At 34.4% G+C, this 19,291-nt stretch overlaps 2 protein-coding genes across 3 annotated transcripts in view; one reads left to right on the forward strand and one right to left on the reverse strand.

The window, feature by feature from the left end:
* LOC111058369 (cold shock domain-containing protein E1) overlaps positions 1 to 19,291 on the reverse strand; it is an 84,845-nt gene that overhangs the window by 23,466 nt on the left and 42,088 nt on the right. For both annotated transcript variants that reach the window (XM_039430582.1, XM_039430583.1), the window contains 3 exons: positions 10,080 to 10,208; positions 9,421 to 9,614; positions 8,637 to 8,878 (listed from right to left, as the gene is read on the reverse strand). In XM_039430582.1, coding sequence (XP_039286516.1) covers positions 8,637 to 8,878; positions 9,421 to 9,614; positions 10,080 to 10,208 — 565 coding nt within the window. The remainder of the gene's footprint in view (positions 1 to 8,636; positions 8,879 to 9,420; positions 9,615 to 10,079; positions 10,209 to 19,291) is intronic.
* Positions 10,819 to 18,137, forward strand: LOC111056913 (tRNA-dihydrouridine(47) synthase [NAD(P)(+)]-like). The gene is made up of 6 exons (XM_039430585.1): positions 10,819 to 10,960; positions 11,756 to 11,932; positions 12,440 to 12,580; positions 14,307 to 14,480; positions 15,863 to 16,044; positions 17,936 to 18,137. Exons 1-6 carry the CDS (start codon positions 10,928 to 10,930, stop codon positions 18,006 to 18,008), a joined length of 780 nt encoding a protein of 259 aa, XP_039286519.1. The 5' UTR covers positions 10,819 to 10,927; the 3' UTR covers positions 18,009 to 18,137.

The following is a 19,291-nucleotide window of genomic DNA, read 5'->3' on the forward strand; positions in this document are numbered from 1 at the left end:
CGCGTCAAACTGGGCTGGCGACAAACTGGGCTGACGACAAACTGGGCGCGTTGCATGCACTGCCAAACTGGCACTCTAAGGAATGCAGCCCAGTTTGACGGCGTGCAACTTTGTCGTCTGGTGACAAAATCTTAGGAGTGCCTGTTTGTCGTTGCATGCACCGCCAAACTGGCACTCTAAGGAATGCAGCCCAGTTTGACGGCGTGCAACTTTGTCGTTTAGTGACAAAATCTCAGGAGTGCCAGTTTGGCGTTGCATGCACAGCCAAACTGACACTCTCAAGTTTTTGTGTCTACTATCGATCAGAGAGATACTATTCTCCAAACTCCAGTTTGTGTCTACTAGATAGAGAGATACCACTCTCCAAACTCTAGTTTCTGTCTATCTATTATCAGATTAGATTTCTTTATTTATGTATGTTACAATAATTACTGGCTTATACACTAATTTACATTAAATGACGGTAATGCTAATTATTCAACGAATTTGACAAAGTATAAAAAAAGATCAATAAAAATAAATATTAAATGCAATTAGAATAACAATAACATAAAATTGTAATGTAACTTCATAAATCGGCGGTGTTTCAACAAATAATTGTCGATTCTCTAAGAAGGAAATAAAATAATATCCTTCCCATAAATACACGACCGGGTTGTGATGGAATAGAGCTGTTGGCAGTATTATAATATGGTAATATAATATATATAATATCATATTATGATTTGAATCTAGAATTATGGGATTAATGAATAAGGTGGATGATATTAGAATGAGTAATAGTGAATACAATATTGCTTCAATGACTCAAAATAGATAAATGCAACAAACGTTGAAGGGTGGGATTTAATTATGATTTTAGAAATTAATTAAGTAATAATGACTATATACAATACTGAAGAACATAAAATGTTGAAAACAGAAACTTTCCACCCTGTATATGTATTCGCAGTGGACAAACACTAGTATTATTGGCACATTGTTGTAGAATATTTCCAAAAATGACATCTGGTTGGAGGCTGTAAGTCCATATTTTACGGCTGGAGCGTCATCGGAAAAATAGTAAAAATTACTTTTTGCAGTGGAAAACACGCTTTTTCCACCAAATGCCAATCCCAACAATTAGAAAACCTTGTAACTCATGACCCCTTGAAGGTACAGACCTGAAAATGGTACCAATCTCTTCGTAAAGATGTATGGGAATAGATTATCCATGATGGCAATCTCAAAAATGTTTGTCATCTTAGAAAAATCCAAGATGGCAGCCAAAAATCTGATTTCAAGAGTTTGTAGTTAAATTCACCATAGTAAAAGTTGGTGGAATTGGATAAATCTTTTGGATATTGTAGTATGATTGAATTGAAGCTTCCAGATGACTTAATTGATGATGATGAGAATTAAAGATGATTTCTTGAAAGTCGACATATTTTTGCCGCCATCATGTTTTTTTCATGATGACAAACATTTTTAAGATTGCCATCATGGATAATCTATTTCTACACATCATTATATAGAGATTGATACCATTCCCAAGTATGTACCTTCAAAGAGTCATGAGTTACACGGTTTTCTAATTGTTGAGATTGGCATTTGGTGGAAAAAGCGTGTTTTCCGCTGCAAATTGTACTTTGTACTCTTTTTCCGATGACGCTCCAGCCGTAAAATATGGACTCACAGCCTCCAACCAGATGTCATTTTGAAGCATTGAAAATATTCTACAACAATGTGCCAATAATACTAGTGTTTGTATACTGCGAATACATATACAGAGTTGAAGTGAAATATTGTCTCCGAAAAATGTATGTTTAAAGTTTTTGAAGTTGAATAAATAATTGAAAGAGTGCTTGAAATGAGATGATTCTTCCGAACATCATTGTTTGGTTAATTCTAAACACTTTGGTGGTAAAACCAATCCGATATCTCTTACAATAACTGAATAACAGAAGATGTAAAAATTTCTGTCAATAATGACCGCCATCTTGTATTTTTCAATGATGTCGAATATTTTCGTTGTTACCATCATCAATATTCTTATTCGTCTTGTTGTAACGAGGAGATTGAGACCATTTGCAAGTCTCTATCTTTGAATAGGTAGTCATGAAAAAATCGATTTTATAGTTCTAGCTTGTTACCTCATGCATATTATGGAAAAACGCACAAGAAATCATGCAGGATTTTCTTTGGAGGGCGCAGAACTCATTTTTCGACGTACAGCGCACGAAGATATATCGTTCCAAAGTTGAAAAAACGCTCTAAATTTCAAAGATTGAAAATTTCTTTGTATCTCTTGCACAAAAAAAAAGTTATAATGGAATGAAATTTGAACAAATTTAGAAAAAAACGTTTTTTGGGCTTTTGAAGGTTATAACTAAAAAAAAATATGCGTTTTAGAGGAAAATTTTATAGAATCGAAATCTGTAGAGGAAGATTTTAAAAATATTTTCGTCTAGAAAAAACGGTTGTATATCTGAACGGTTATTGAAGTACAAGCGATATAGTAAAACCCTGAAAATTTTGGCGGCCATCTTGTTTCCGAGGTGTTTGCCTGTGATTTGGACCTATCATCATCACGATCCTTATTATGCTAGACCTAATGAAGAAATTGAGACATCTTCCACGGCTGTTACTCAAAAATGACCACGGAGTGCCTTATTCATGACATTTGCGCCAGAACTATATTTTAAATTATCTCTAACAAGTTTGATTATTCTGAAACGTCTCTGATCGGGGAGCTTCAGGATAGAACTAGCAATGTGTGCTGGGGTGATATGTTCATGGCGTTCAAGAGAGTAAACAAAACGTAGACGTAATTTTGGCAGCGCTGCATTTTTTCATTGGGTGTAACTTGCATGTCATTGAGGACAGAGTTGCAGTAGGTGAAATGTGGAAAAATCAAAGATTGGACCAGTAATAATCGTATACTTCTAGGAAGGACATCTTGCAATTTTTTAAGTGAATGCATTGCTGAGAAAACCTTTCAACAGGTTTTACTGACTTGTTCTGACCAGTCGAGGTTTTTATCCATAAAGATGCCTAGGTTTTTCAGAGAGAGATACCTTGATAAATTCGGATACACATTCATAAAATCAAGCACTATCCAATTATTAATATATGTTTTATATTATATTGTATTGACATAATTTTTTGTGTATTATTTTTATTGATAACTCTAACCTATTAATAATTTAACAATATTAAACCTCCATTTAAATGGTGGTTGGCGCTTCATGCCTTGATAACAGATTACAGATTATCAAAAAAAAATGCAAGATAAAAGTCCAAGTAGCACTAACATATTATTCAAATTTTAAAATTTCTCATTAGTCAAATTATTTTTAAACTCTTATTCTTATTGTAATTCAAATCATTACAATAGTTTATTGTTTAATATTATACTTTCTGCACCAGTAAAAATTCAGACTAAAGGCAGCTCAAATCTGAGACCAGTTGAGGTGGGTGAAATATATCCTGATATTAATAATAGCTAGGTAAACTGTTGCTCGAACTCGAATTTCGTTATTTTCAACATTCATTTTTATGAAATCGTAATTATAACAGATCTTCAACACCCTCTGTGTTTTAAGGACGAGTCCGGCTCGCGGATCGGGCTCACTGGCCCCATCCGGCGAGTTGGGCTCAGAAGAAAATGGAATTAGAAGACTTGAGTTTATGATTTTTTTCTGACGTTTGAGATATAAATTGGCCATTTTTTGTATATTGGAATATGGGCTTAAGTACACTCAACAATAAATTTTCCATTTTTTGACCGAATTTGACTTATGATGCATGATTTTAGACCGCCTTGACAAGCCGAGAATGAAGTGTAGTACGATGAAATCTGAGCATTGTGTCAAAAGTTAAAAGTGATTGAAATTTTGATCCTTAAGGTGTCCTTAAGCGCGCCTCTCCACTAGGAAATACTGAAATGAAGTGCATCTAACGGGTGATTCACATAGATCATAATAATCATGAACGTCATTTTGCGAAATATTAATGTGAGGACAATGTAGTTGGTGATGATGGTTGAAGCTGAAAATTAGGTGTTTTTCACAATACAAGGAGCATTGTTGTCAGGTGTACCTGGAAATATATATGAGATAGAGCGCTCTACCTGATATCAGATTGTAGAGCACAGAAATACGCCCAAAGGAATTTTGAATTTTACATCTAAATGGTCACAATCGTAAGGCCGGTTACAGAGCTCGACCGACCGTCAGTGCGTATGTACCATCCTGACCGTACGCATCGATGAATCAGTTTTACACATTCAGAGCTCGACCGACCGTCTGTGCGTATGCACCATCCTGACCATACATCAGTTTTTCTGACTCACAAAATGGACGCCATTACAGATTGTTATTGCAGCTTATTATCTTCGTAAACGAAAGATTAAAAGACGTAGATATCAAGATGGTCGCCCAAAGAGCATTCCAAAGAGAATTTAGTACCATTATAATATACATCATTGCTTGGGGTGAAGATACATTTTTCAACTACCTCAGAATGTCCATCAGAAATTTTGATGAGCTATTTCGAGCTTGTATCACCATTGGGAATACTTGCAGTCACTTTAAGCTACAGATCAAATAAATGTAGATAATATTAATAATGTATGATTTTTTCAATAAAAAATTTAGAAATGATTGAAGAAATGCATAGAAAAACTCTGAATTCAAATATGACACTTTTAATTGAATTCACTCATTACGCTATTCAATTCAATATCAGCTGATTGTCGGGCGGAGGTGTCAGCACATTGGTTATGTTGCGATCGGGCTACTGATCAGTACAGCTCTGAAAGCTTCTATTTGTTTCAATAGCGCGTCAGTCGACCGATGGAACGGATGCGCACGAGCTCGACCGATGGTCTTTGTACGCTGTATAAAACGCATGGTCTTGACCGTGCGCATGCGTGCCGTCAGTCCTGCTCTGTACGGATACATGGAATATTTATGGAAAAGACAAGCGCGACTGATGTACGCACTGACGGCCGGTCGAGCTCTGTAACCGGCCTAAGATATTGTTGATCAAAAACTAAAATTCATCAAAATTGATTTTTTTCTTCAAATTTCACTCATTTTTGAAAAATCAAAACTCAGTACTCATTGGAGATAAAGAGTTCCGAATGATCTCATTTTATACAGAATTTCATAATCTAAAACAAAGGCGAGAGCAAATTTTTATGTCCGATCACGAGATTTGGCAGAAATAGCTGAAAACTGGAAAATGAGCCGAAAATATGAGGTTTTTGGGACACTCTGTATCTAGCACAAGGAAATTTTGCATGAAGAAATTGGTTCTGGACTTCTCTTATGTACCCAAATAATATATTAAAAATCAGAACTACAATATAAATTGCATGCACCAATGTATATAGTGACTGGACTCAACAGAGTAGATCTGGTAGACTTCATAAATGAGCTTCAAAGATACAGAAAAAAGGGCGACCATATAAGCTATAAGCTACCTGAATTGTGAATATTGTTCCAAACAGGGAGGGGTTGCAGAAACTACAAAACGGAATTAGTCAACGGCTTCCGGCGAGTGATTAGTTCTATAGATGTGTAGTCCATCTGACATGGGTCAATGTAATTTTCGTATTGTTATTTAGGACGTTGACTGATTTATTCTTTAGCGCTCTTTTACTCTTCACTCTTTCACTCATTCTCTCACACACTCGCTCTCTCTCTTTCTCATTCACACCCTCTCCCTCACTCCCTCTCTCTCATTCTTTCTCTCTCTCACACACACAAATTAATACACCAATGCTTAGGCACACACTTTACGCACTAAACGGGCTTTAGGGTTGAGTGACAGAGAGGAACATGAGTCCTAACTCCGCCCTAATAAAGGCAATTATATATATATATATATATATATATTTGTTTAAATCGAGGCTTCTGTCATCATTAATAAATTATACATTAGCATAAGGTCACCAGCTTGGTAGGGTTTGGTGCATTCATGCTCTCATTTCATTCATAGATTCATAATTACCTCTCTTCTTTTTTATTTAAAGTCTGATCACAATGTTTTGTAATAGGACAGTAGGAATTCTTCATGAAGAAACGACTGAAGAAACAGAAACAAACCAACTTGAAAATCAGAATGAGTTGGTTGATGAATCATTGAAGAAGTACAGGTTTGTGGTGAAATCGTTCAACCCAAACACACCTTTCGAGATGTGTACCGCAGAGTTTGTCGATCAGCAAGTTACTCACCTGCTGGCAGATTTGAACGAGCAATAGGAATTAACTGTTGGTAATGGGCAAAGTGTCTGTTTGTTTTGCACAAAATATGAAGCCAGCAGGTTGAGTATACCCTGCGGTCATTGGGTGGGGTGCTATCACTGCATTTGTAATTGGGTGAGAAAGAGGCAGAATTTACAGATGACAAATGGAGATTGATCGATAAGTACTGAGTATGAGCACGGAATAAATATACCATATTGTAAATTCTTCTATTGTTCTACCATATTGTGCTTCAATATTGTAAGTTCGAAACACATTCCAGTGTGAGAGCGTGTTGGCTATTAAGGTGCGTACAGATATATGCGCCGCGAACATGAGCAACTCACTTCTAATCAGCTGACTATATCTGTATTTTTACAGAAACGGTAAGATATAGATATAAACAGCTTGGTATCAGCTGATTGAAAGTGAATTGATCATGTTCGCGGCGCGTAAATCTGTACGACCTTTAGATGCAATATTGTCAATAATTGATTGTTTCGAAATTGGTGTTTGGAGAGATATTTCCACATTATATTCTCAGCACCAGAAAGTCACATTTGCCTAGTTCATTCAATAATGAATGGAAATTCATCAGAAATGAAGATTGTTCAGAATATTGTATGAGAATATTTTTGTTTGCTATTTGGAATCAATTTTAGAAGCTTTTGGAGTTGAAAATTCGAGTTTAGCATCCTATGACACATTTCAGATCATGTAAGCAAAACATCATCATATTATTCTGTTGGAGTAGGCATATAAATTGTGATAAAAATCTTATCAACTACATTAATTTGAAGATAACCCAGAAACTTTTGCAAAGTCTTCGTCCTCAATATTTTTTATACATATTACTTTTGAACTGCCTTGGAGGCCTAAGAAGAATCAGTTATCACGCGATGTGAAAAGATGGTTGTTTAAAATTCTCAAACTAGGGGGGCCCATCCTTGTTATAATTATTAATAATTATTTATAATTTATCATGTGTAATGTACCTATGTCTTCTGCAAATATGAAGAGTACTTTGTCTTCATAATCCCAGCATGTATCTGTTTGTAAAACACCTATGTATAAACTAATCACATCAGGACTTAAAAGTAGCCCAGTTTGGCGGCGTGCAACTTTGTCGTTTGGTGACAAAATCTCGGGAGTGCCAGTTTGTCGTTGCATGCACCGCCAAACTGGCACTCTAAGGAATGCAGCCCAGTTTGACGGCGTGCAACTTTTTCGTTCAGTGACAAAATCTCAGGAGTACTAGTTTGTCGTTGCATGCACCGCCAAACTGGCACTCTAAGGAATGCAGCCCAGTTTGACGGCGTGCAACTTTGTCGATAGCCCACTTTGTCATCGTCCCTCCTGAAGCATTAGACGACCGACGAGATGTACTATAGATTCTACATACATACGAGAATCAATAATTTAAGAGCAACTAAAGTGAAAATGTACAAGACGTTAGTCCGACCGGTTGTGACATATGGAGCAGAGACATGGACATTGCTGAGCAGGGATGAAAGAGCACTGAAGTCATTCGAGAGAAAGATGTATCGAAGGATCTGGGGACCACTATGTGATGGAGGGGTTTGGAGAACCAGACATAACAGCTAAATCGATGAGGCTATAGGGGAAGGAAATATTGTAAGATTTATTAAGGCAAGAAGGATGGAATGGCTTGGACATGTGGTGAGAATGAATATGGAAAGGACCCAACTTAGACTGCTGGATGGACGAATGATGGGGATGAGAAAGAGAGGAAGACCGAGAACGAGATGGATAAATGATGTGATAGGTGATCTGCGTGTGCTGGGCGTATCCAACAACTGGCGGCAAAGATCCCAGAGAAGAGACGATTGGAGGCAATGTGTTGAGGAGGCCAAGGTCCACCCAGGACTGTAGAGCCAACTAAAGTAAGTAAGTAATCAATAATTTAAGAAAATTTTATAGTATAATGAATGTATAACGTTTTCGAATATTAATCAATGATCAATTTAAAAAAAAGTATAACTTGAAAAATTGAATAACAGAAGAGCCAAGAAAAACGTGTTGGTTTTTCAATACGAGAGCAACAGGTATTCGATTTGCATGCCCTTACAAAATCGAGCATTCTGAAAGATCCAGCCCTCTTAAAGTGTTGAAACCGTAGAAGAATAAAGATAAATAATATATGAATCGTTTGATATGTCGATGGGACTTTTTGAGAAAAATAATTACGAAGTTGCTCAATTTAACAATGAAAATATATGAAGAATAGAATTCTAGAGCACCAACGTCACACCCATCAGATGGCTCCTATCATCAAATGGATCGATATGCGCACGCGTGAACACTACCTTGTATTCTAGGTAGATTGGGTAATCGTAATGGACATAAGCTTATAATAATTGTATGAATGTGACTGTGTTGACTGACCGGCATTGGTCTTGATGAGCCCGGCGTACTCGGTCTGGTCGGGGTTGACGGAGCGTAAGGGCCGAATGACCTTGCCTTCGAGGATGTCGTCGCCCACACTGACGCCCAGGTCGATGCTCCCTGCCTCCAGGGTTCGCACACTTTCCGCCGAAATGCAGCTGCCCGACGACGCAGCCTTCCCCCCCACCACGTACTCCACCTCCATGCCCAGCTCCAGTTGTTCACTGTCCCCTTCGTAGTTACTGCAATTCAATACAAATACAATACCTCAACTACTAAGTACTCACGCTTTTCAACCAGTGCCATTTTTTCCAACAATCAAATGCAGCTTCAAATGACTTATTATCAAGCTTTCGAAGTTAAATTGTTCTATTCAAGTTAACAAATAATACAATCTTATAAGAGCAACAATAATGGTGACATTCGTAAATGCGATATCTCAATAGTGCTAGTATCTCAACTTTTCGTTAAATTGAGTTTATTAGGCTGTATATAATTATCAACACATTTCAAATAATATTAACATATTACCGTTTAAAAGCCAAAACCTAACCTTTCCTTTTACCTTCAAAACCTAATTGAACAGAACCTTTAGGTTATGTCCATACACACAAATTAAATCTTGCAGTATTGAGGGACTCCTGTAACAATTCTCAAACAGTGTTCAAGATTTTTAAGAAGTGTCATGATTTTTCCAGCAATATAGCCTTAGATGACTTAAATATTTAATATTAAACTTTCGAAGTTGAACAATAATAAAAAAGTATAATATGACGGTACTAACCAAAAACGAAAAAATACTTCTCGATTGTGAGACATCGCTTCGATGAAACCAAATCCATCTTTTAAAGCTGCAATAAAGCCTTGACATACTGGTTGATTATTGATTCCATTCTTTGTTGAATTATGTGATTTTATAATAATATCGAGTGCTATGATTTCTTTGTTCTTTTTAACTTGGCATATGCTGAATTCGACCTGTAAAATGAATATTGTGGATTAATTACAACAAATAAAGCTTAGAACGTAACGAAGTTTTAAAAACAAATTCAAAATTCACGAAATAGAAACTACAAGTTGTGATGCTTTCTTGATATTTTTAAAAAATCAATGTGGATATAAACCACATTTTATAAAATAGTATTTCAAGTTTATACATTTGAAAGTACATTTCTCGATATAAATATAATACACAGTAGATGAATTGACATCAGTGCAAAAAATTTTGTAAAAGAATAAGAATACAGACAGAAAATACACTAATGAATGTTAAATTTTACACTAACTTTAATAAATCTGAGCTTGTTATAGTGTCTTACACATGAAATAGGGCTCTAGAAAATAAGAAAATGATGATTTTGAAAAACACTGATATTTTACATTGGCAGGAATACTTTCGGTAGTACTAATAGAAATTTAAGTGAATTAATATTGTACACTTACTTTATCTCCTACATGTGGAGTACATTTAGGATCACAGTCTTTTGCATAATAGTTAATAGTCTTCTTAATTCCATTCATTTGGTATGAGATTGTACCGAATTCGTGATTCTTCTCTCCGTTTCCAGGTGACTGAAAATTTCAAACAATTAAAATTAAATTAGAACAATGGTAGACTAATGATAAATCTCTTAATTTTATGTAATTATATCAAAGTATTTTATGGAATAGAATGAAAAATGGAACAACAATTTATCCTTACAAAATGGTGATGCCACTACTCACCCACGAATTGATTACAATAATTTATGAAAAATTACAGCATGGATTGCAACGATACTTGGAGTATAGTAAGTTGACATTCTTTAATGGTCCTAGGTGCTAAGATTTTTTGATAATATTGTTGAAGATGTACTTTTTAATTGTCACTTAATTTATTAAAAGTTTACTTATTATCAAGATCAAAATAAAATAAAACATATTTGAACATCTGTCATAAAAAATGCGTCTACGCCCTGTTTTGTAAAGCCAATTTTCTGACTTCAGCTGTTTAAGGTCTAGAACGTAGCTAAATCCTGAGCTCGGAAACCGGCCCATAATGATATTAAAAATATTTTCTATTCCATATTTATTTGGTTTTTAGTCATCATTGCAGAAATACCATACACATTATATATATATATATATATATATATATATATATATATATATATATATATATATATATATATATATATTATACTGATATTGTATGAAATTTATTTCAGGTTTGCGGTAACAATCCGTATGTTCTGACTAGATGTGCTCAGGTTCTTCAAGAGCAGGCCAACATTGACTTTGTTGATATCAACATGGGCTGTCCGATTGATCTAGTCTATCAACAGGTATTAAACGGTCCCATTTACTTTATTGAGCAATATTTTTTTTATCCTATATTATTAATAATACAGTGCATTATTTTGATCTATTCTCTCAAACGTTTTTGGGCATTGTGTTTAACAAGTGAAAATTGAATTCACATTCTGTGATGAGTAACATTGCTATCATCAACGTTAGTGAATTATACGTATGTTTAATTAATATAATAATTTGTCATCTAAAAGGTAATTATTATCAATTATATAATATTCTCATCCATTGATCTAATTTCAAATATATATTTTTTAAATTGGAATTGATTTTACGATTAGCACGAAATAATTATAAAATTATCCGAGAATAGTAAAAAGTATAGGGCTATATAAAAATGCAATATATACAAGATGATCAATTACAGTGATGTCCACGTTGTAATGGCAGTGGAGAAAGATATAAGAACAGGGTTGCCAATTGTTTAATTACATTTCCACATTGTTAAAAACGGATTTGGCAACTTAGCGGAGCTAGAAAAGGACAGCCCTATCTTTGTCGAATGATAAATTAGGATAGATAGCAACACGAATGTTTATCAAATACCGCCATTATAACGTGGACCTATATAGTTGTACAATACAAGAAATAACATAGAACTGTACTACAGGCATTACTATTGCCTTTATGGAATACACAAGAAAATCAACAAAATTATTGAAATTGATGAAAAATACTATACCAGAGGCAATAAAAAACTTCAAATCAATGTTTTTTGACACTGCATATTGTGAGTAGAAATTTTAATAACAGATTTCACTTTTTTCAAGGGAGGTGGATGTGGCCTTATGAGGAGAGAAAAGGTTCTCTATTCAGTTGTGGAGTGCATGAATGATGTGCTGGATATACCTTTGACTATAAAGATGCGAACGGGAGTGTATAGCGATAAGAATACTGCGCATAAGCTCATAAGCGGTCTTTGTGATCGTGGAGTATCTCTAATAACTGTAAGTTTTTACAAGAAATTGGCACACTAAGTCGGTTTGTTGTATCAGAAATTAAATTCAAGTCGTTTGTATTCTCATTGATGATGAATTGAATTTCTCTTATTTCTTTTTCAATAGAAACTTTTAATTGCTGCTAAATCCTATGCAGTAGTTTGATTCATCTTCAAGCAGCGTACAGACCTACGCTCCACGAACACGCGCATTTTGCTTTTCATCAGCTGACCCTATGCTTATTATTTTATCTTTATCTTACTGTTTCAGTACCATTACAGTATAATAAGTTAAACATCAGGTGATGATAAGCTAAATACGCGCGTTCGTGGCGCACAAGTTTGTACGCACCTTTAAATGCAATTTAGTTCAATGATCGTGCTCAATCTGTCTATGTATATCCTGGTATTTTTTCAAATTCTTTGCATTTTGTCAAATATTGTAGGTTAATGGTATATTATGGCAAACAAACTATTTTATTCGATTTTATAGTTATTGAAATGTTGTACATTTCAGGTTCACGGACGCTCGAGAGAGCAACGCTACACGCGCTCTGCTGATTGGAACTATATTGAAACATGTGCTGCGCTAGCTGGACAAACACCACTTTTTGGCAACGGAGATATACTCTCTTACCAGGATTATGTTGAAGCGCGAGTGAGTATTCAATTTGATCTGGTTCTGCATTTCATAGCTAATCTGCGATTGTATACCGTACGGCAAGGTCTATACAAATATAGGTCATGACACTCGTGTTTCTTATAGTGTGGCCATTATGTTTATTTATTTATTTATTTATTCATTGTACAGAATACTACAATCATAATATAATTATGACATTGAAGGAAAAAATAGGCTGAGCCTGTACTATTTCTCTCCAAAAATTTTGATAAGAAGTTAATGTTGTCCAAAGTTTGAGGTTATGATATTATACACTGCTCCGTCACTTGATTTTTGATCCAGGAATAATGATATGAAGATTTTGAATTTTGAAGGTTACATAATACTTTAAATAAATCACAGAATGTATCACAATTAATAAAAATCTTTAGAAATATTACACTTATTTGAAAAATTGGAATACAAAATCACAAACCTACTCACTATAAGTCTGTGGTGTCTTTATGGCGGTACATTTGAAATTCCAATCTGCTCATAACAAAATCATGCATTATGCTTTTTACAAACAATATTCTGGTTTAGATGATATGTAAATTCAGGTTTCGATTTTTTAATAATGAAATTTCAATAATAAATGGTTCAATGATTCATTTTTTTATTATTAAAAATTGTTCTTATTCTTGTAACTTGTTATGATTCATAAGGAATTGGTCAAAAGGCTAACCTCGAAAACAGTTTTAAGTTCCCAATCAATTAAATCTAAAAATCAACAATTCAGTTCCTAGTTGGAATCTAAATATTATTATTTTGTCGGAAGAATTTATTTTACAATTCAAAGCCAAGCAATATTCCATGAATAATAGGTAACAATCTATAATGATAACAGCTGATAAATTTGAAAATTGGTGAACTAGAACCCCATAAAATGGCGATTTTGCAATGCATGACGGGATTGTGTCATGACCTGTATTTATAGACCTTATGCAAGATCAAGGTCTATAAATACAGGTCATGACACAGTCAATGACGTTAAAACTGCCGTATACCAAGGCAGTTTAAACGTCATTAACCACGTTATTTTTGAGTACCGTTAAAAAGCTTTATTATAACTGCTTGTAAAACTCGTGCCAATCCATGCAAGCAGCCTGCTCACTACTAGAACGCTTGTCCACAGTCAACGCTATCTATAAGTGTATTCAACAACATACATATATACAACTTCATAGTATATACTTCTCGTATCGACGTATATTGTTCTTAAAGACAAGCGGTCACATCCAAGGTGTTCAAACAATAATGTGACAGAGTCCGCATTCCTTACCATACGTCCTTAGCTTTAATACTTTATACCAGTTACTTGGCACTTTCAAGGCGTTCAAACTGCCGCACGTTAACGGTCCGTACCGAATGACACTCAGTGCCTGATTAAAACCGCCTTTTCAAGAATTATTCTTTATTAATGCAAAGATGTTGATTGATTGAATAGGCTCTAGCTTTTTCTATTGACAGGTTTTGTCAGGGCCTTCAATTGTTTGAATTGTGAATAAAAAATTTTGATTTGATTTTTAAGGGTCATATGCTTACACTACTTTTAACGCTAAACCATGTTTACTTGTAGACTGCATTTATAATAATGTCCTTCATACGGGGTTTAAACGAACAGCTGACATTTCTCCGTTTGAACCGAGTAAGCCTGCTAAGATTTATTAGTTTTATAATACGCAAATCATCAATTAAATTATCTGTACTGTTTGTTCTACAGGAAAATTGTCCTTCTATCTCTGGAGTCATGATTGGCCGTGGTGCTCTGATTAAGCCATGGATTTTCACAGAGATAAAAGAGCAGAGAATCTGGGACATATCAAGCTCAGAACGTTTTGATATTATGAGAAAGTATGTCAACTATGGTCTACATCATTGGGGCAGTGACACAAAGGTAGGAATAATCGCAACTTCGTTCACATTTTCATATCTTACACAAATATGTGTTCTATTAAGGTGCGTTTAGACTTGAAGTGGCCACTAACGGTAAAACATGCACACACACACACACACACACACACCACACACACACACACACACACACACACACACACACACACACACACACACATGTTCATCATGCAAACAACCAATAACAATAAATAAATCACTAGTAAATTACAAACTATAATGAGAGAAAAATAATTTAACCTCAAATAGAGAAGCGAAGAAAAAAATAATCAACCAAAAAGCTAACCTCAGAGATAAATAAACCTAACCTCAATTTTTTCTTGAAGTCTTTCGCTGTGATGATGAACAATGAAAGACGAAAAGTGTATCATGCACGTCCCACCGTTAGTGGCCAGCCTTATGCGCCGCGATCATGTTTATTTCGCATTTCATCAACCTATTTAATCTGTATTTGTACTTGAACAGTAAGAAACAGATACACTAGTGACCCCCTGGGTTGGAGAACTCGCTCAAGAACTGTTGTATTGTAATCTTTGAAACCAAAACCTTTTGCACAGAGTTGGTCAAAATTATGGAAACAACCAAATATTTTCTGATAACTGATTCAATCCGCCTATACATTCAGAACTTGAACTCAAAGTGAATTTACCATTTATAATGAGTAGTATAGCCTTTAAGCTACTATTTATATATTTGTCTGTATATACTAATAACCAGTATGGAATTTCATTGTGTGCAATTTATATTCTTGATTTGCTGAAGAATGTTAGTAGATTCAATTACAATAGTTTTGATTAAAATATATACAAAACATGAGAACATAATCTCAATCAACTCGAAAGAGCTCACTCTCCACTAACGTCTTTGTGGAGAGTATTCACTTTTAAAAGTGTAAATGAATTTTATAAATTTGTATAATGTTTTTGTAGATAAAAAGCTATTTGATTTGATTTCTTTTTCAAGAATAATTTGACAGAAGGTTTCATTGGGGATCCTATTTGAAATTAAAATTACTCTGTCGCTTCAATATCTTTGACCCTCATATGAATCCAAATTCATTTTTTGAAATGAGAAGGTGGTCATGTGATATATAATTTTGATACAGAATTCCAAGAGAAAGTAAATGGCGAAAGCCGCACATTGATATCTCAACTTGTTGATACCTATCAGTTTGACATTCAGTAAGTCAAAAGTTAGAACTCGCTAACGTTCGTTCAAAAAAGCATAGCATCAGCTGATGAAAAGCGACATGCGCGTACGCACCGCACCTTTAGATTCCAATATAATTCCATCCTATCCTCGTATAAAATACTTAGCAAAATATTAATTACGGAAAATGATTGAATTGTTTGTTTATATTTGCAGGGTGTGGAAAATACTCGTAGATTCTTATTGGAGTGGTTATCATTTCTGTACCGTTATATTCCTGTTGGTTTACTGGAACGTCCGCCTCAAAAAGTGAACCAGCGACCTCCATTCTACAGGGGGAGGGATGACTTGGAAACTCTCATGGCAAGTCCAAATTCTGATGACTGGGTCAAAATTAGGTATGTTTCTTCACTTAAATAATTTGGACATTGAGCTAGATAAGTTTTCCAAGAAACTTTGTAATGTTGTGTTGAAAAGATGGGAATAAATTTGATTTTGAAACATTAAGGCCTAAGTCTGCGGCTGGTCCATTTGAACAATGAAAACTAAAATGATTCTGACCTTGGATAACCCATCACTATGTACTCTGATTGTAACGATTTGAATGGAAACCTTGGTTTCAATTAGAAAAACTAGTATTTGAAAAAACATGGATGGCAATTACAGCAAAACCTTCAAATTGAACACTACTCGTCCTCCTGAAGCCGATGTTTTTTTTATTGAGTTATATCCCTATTCTACTTGCATAGGAAACGTCCTAAATCGAATGCGTTGCCAGTTTTGAGTTATAATCTTTGATTTTCTTTTTGATGGACTTTGTTGAAAAATGTGAAGTTTCAAAAACATTTTCGACTTTGATTCCATGTTAGTTCAAACATGGTTCAGTTCAAACCATGGATTTGAACACTGTCAATTCCAATTGCAGTTTGTAGTGGAGAAGAGATGGCGACTAAGAGCTTTAAAATTCACAACAATAGTTGGGTAGCTTCTCAAACGATAAAGATGTTCGAAATTCAAACAGAAATGCTAATGGTACATCAACTTCAAAGTTTTTTCCGATTTTAATAATACCATACAGAACTGATTTTCCAATTGAACGGATTCTGATAATGCATACAATTTATCCAATTAAATAGAGCTCATGTACAATAGAATAGAATAAAGTTTATTCCTTCAAGTAGCTATATAATAAAAGAGAGTAGGGTTGTGTTTGTTCGCATCAAAACATGTCAACTTGTGGATTGCATACCGGAAAAACGGGAATGATTTAGATCTCCAAATTTTCAACATAGATCCTAAAAATATCAATGTCGTGCACCTGGAAGCCCAAATTTCAATTTTCCTTCAGAATTAAATTTCAATTTTTCAGAATTAATGTTCAAATTCATCTATGCTACCACACATGAAGTTCCATAACCCAAAGTGTGTTTTTTTATGAGGAGGTTATAATGCTGTTACAAGACAAACATTTTCGAACAGCAGTGTAGCGCAACGGTATAATGCTAGCTTACGGAGCGATGGTTCCTGGGTTCGAATCACGATGCTTCCCAAATTTTTTGTTCTTAATTTTTCCCTCGAAACGTATTATTATCAATTATTTTTTTGAAGGAATTTGTTTTCATTACAATTTGAACTTGGATTTTATCAAATAATTATTTTGTAATTATTTTATATTATGTAAAATTTTACCACCAGTACAAATGAAATGGACATAGTCTTCATGCTGTAGGCCTATCATTGGTTTTCGTTTGTAGCATTCGTGATGTAGGAAAATTATGTTTGACACATCATCACGTCTGAACTACTGGACTGATTGATTTGAAATTTTGCATAAAGATTCTTCATTAACCGAGGATGGTTATAGGCCTATTTTCAAATTTCAAATTTTTTATTACGTCAAGTTTTCATTTTGCAGTTTTAAAATAGACCCTTGCGAAGCACGGGTTACCTACTAGTACACAATATACAATTGGAAACGTCAAACATAAATTAAATTAAGATCCAAACAAATAATCATGTCAAGGTATTTCATTAACATGGATTCAAACGATGGATTTTCGACTTTGATTCCATGTTAGTTCAAACATGATTTATAGACCAAATAATTTTGGTGATACTTATATTTTTACAATAGTTTTTCTTCTTTTCACTGTTTGTCATTCAATATAATCATTGTTAGTGGAAGTCTTTTACTACGAGATTGCTTCTGATTTCTTTGGACTTATTTTCAAGAGTGTAATAAGAGTTTCTTGTTTTTTAAATAAAATTTGGATTTTTTTCTGTTTTCAGTGAAATGCTGCTGGGACCTGTTCCTGATGGTTTCACTTTTCTTCCAAAGCATAAAGCCAACTCATGGAAATGAGTTATGAGAAATGATAACTCATGGAGTTATCCAATCTCAGATTAACTCAGGAATTGGTTACTAAATGCATACTGTATGTAATGCAGAGTTGTATGACTCAGAATAAACACCTTGAGTATTCAAGATAAACTTTATTTTTAAATGATTTCAACTCCAATTTTGAAATGAAGTTGATTGTTGGTATAATTTTCTAGTTTATTGACAGTAATATATTGTTCGGTACGGTATTTTTAGTTTATTCCTGAATGATTGGCTAATTCAAAAAAGCGACTCGAGTATCGAGTAAAGTTGAAAAGACATGCTACGTCGCTGAGAGACGAGAGAGTCTCTCAGCGACGTAGCAACGAGTTGCAACATGTCTAGAAAATAGTATCATAGAGAAAGGATCTCCTGTATGCTTACTCTGTGGTATTTATTCATTTATTGTATAAAACACTATAATCATGACTATGGAGGAAAAACTAGGCTGAGCTTGTACTATTTCTCTCCAAAAATTTTGATAAAATGTTTATGTAGTCCAAAGGTTATGAATTCACACACTGCTTCGTCACTTGATTTTCAATGGTATGACAGTAGGCTTACAACAGCAGTGGCTTATAAAGTAACTACTAGGTACCATTTTCCACAGCCAAAAGTAACCTTTCAGGGGCCTGTTTCATAAAACTTATAACTTAAGTCACATAATACAGGAGAATCACCATTCCAATTACATGTTCAATATAGCCGTTAAAATCAGCTGTTCCTGTATTACAGGACTTTTCAAGTTTTTATGAAACAGGGGCCAGATGTCAAACCTAAGTTTTTAATTATTGAAAAAATAAATAACCAATCCGGGAAACCTTTCAAATTAAAGTTCCTCAAAGGACTAGGTCCGACAGGTGGATCTTTAAGTTGGAATATAATAATGAATAAAACATTAGAGAAAAGAATACGTTTATTTTATAAAATACAGTAATTGAAACAGTGTGATCACAGAGTTCAATCATTTTACAAGTATAAAATCTTCGAACATTATGATACATTAAGATGGAAGATTATACAGTGTCCAAAGGATAATTATTTTTTGGCTTTCTAATTTTGTTGTGCGACCTGAAAACTGGCAACAGACTAGCCAGCCAGGTTACAATATATTATTATTATTATCTAGTGGTCAGTTTCAGCTGAGGGCCGTGAGAATTTTACTTTCTGTAAATAATCTATCTAGTGCAAACAACGTACATATTTAGGATACATAAAGCAGATTTAAATACGTATAAGGCACATACGAATTTGGTTAATTAACA

The sequence above is a fragment of the Nilaparvata lugens genome, chromosome 6 (assembly GCF_014356525.2).
Source record: "Nilaparvata lugens isolate BPH chromosome 6, ASM1435652v1, whole genome shotgun sequence".
Classification (NCBI taxonomy): Eukaryota; Metazoa; Arthropoda; class Insecta; order Hemiptera; family Delphacidae; genus Nilaparvata; species Nilaparvata lugens.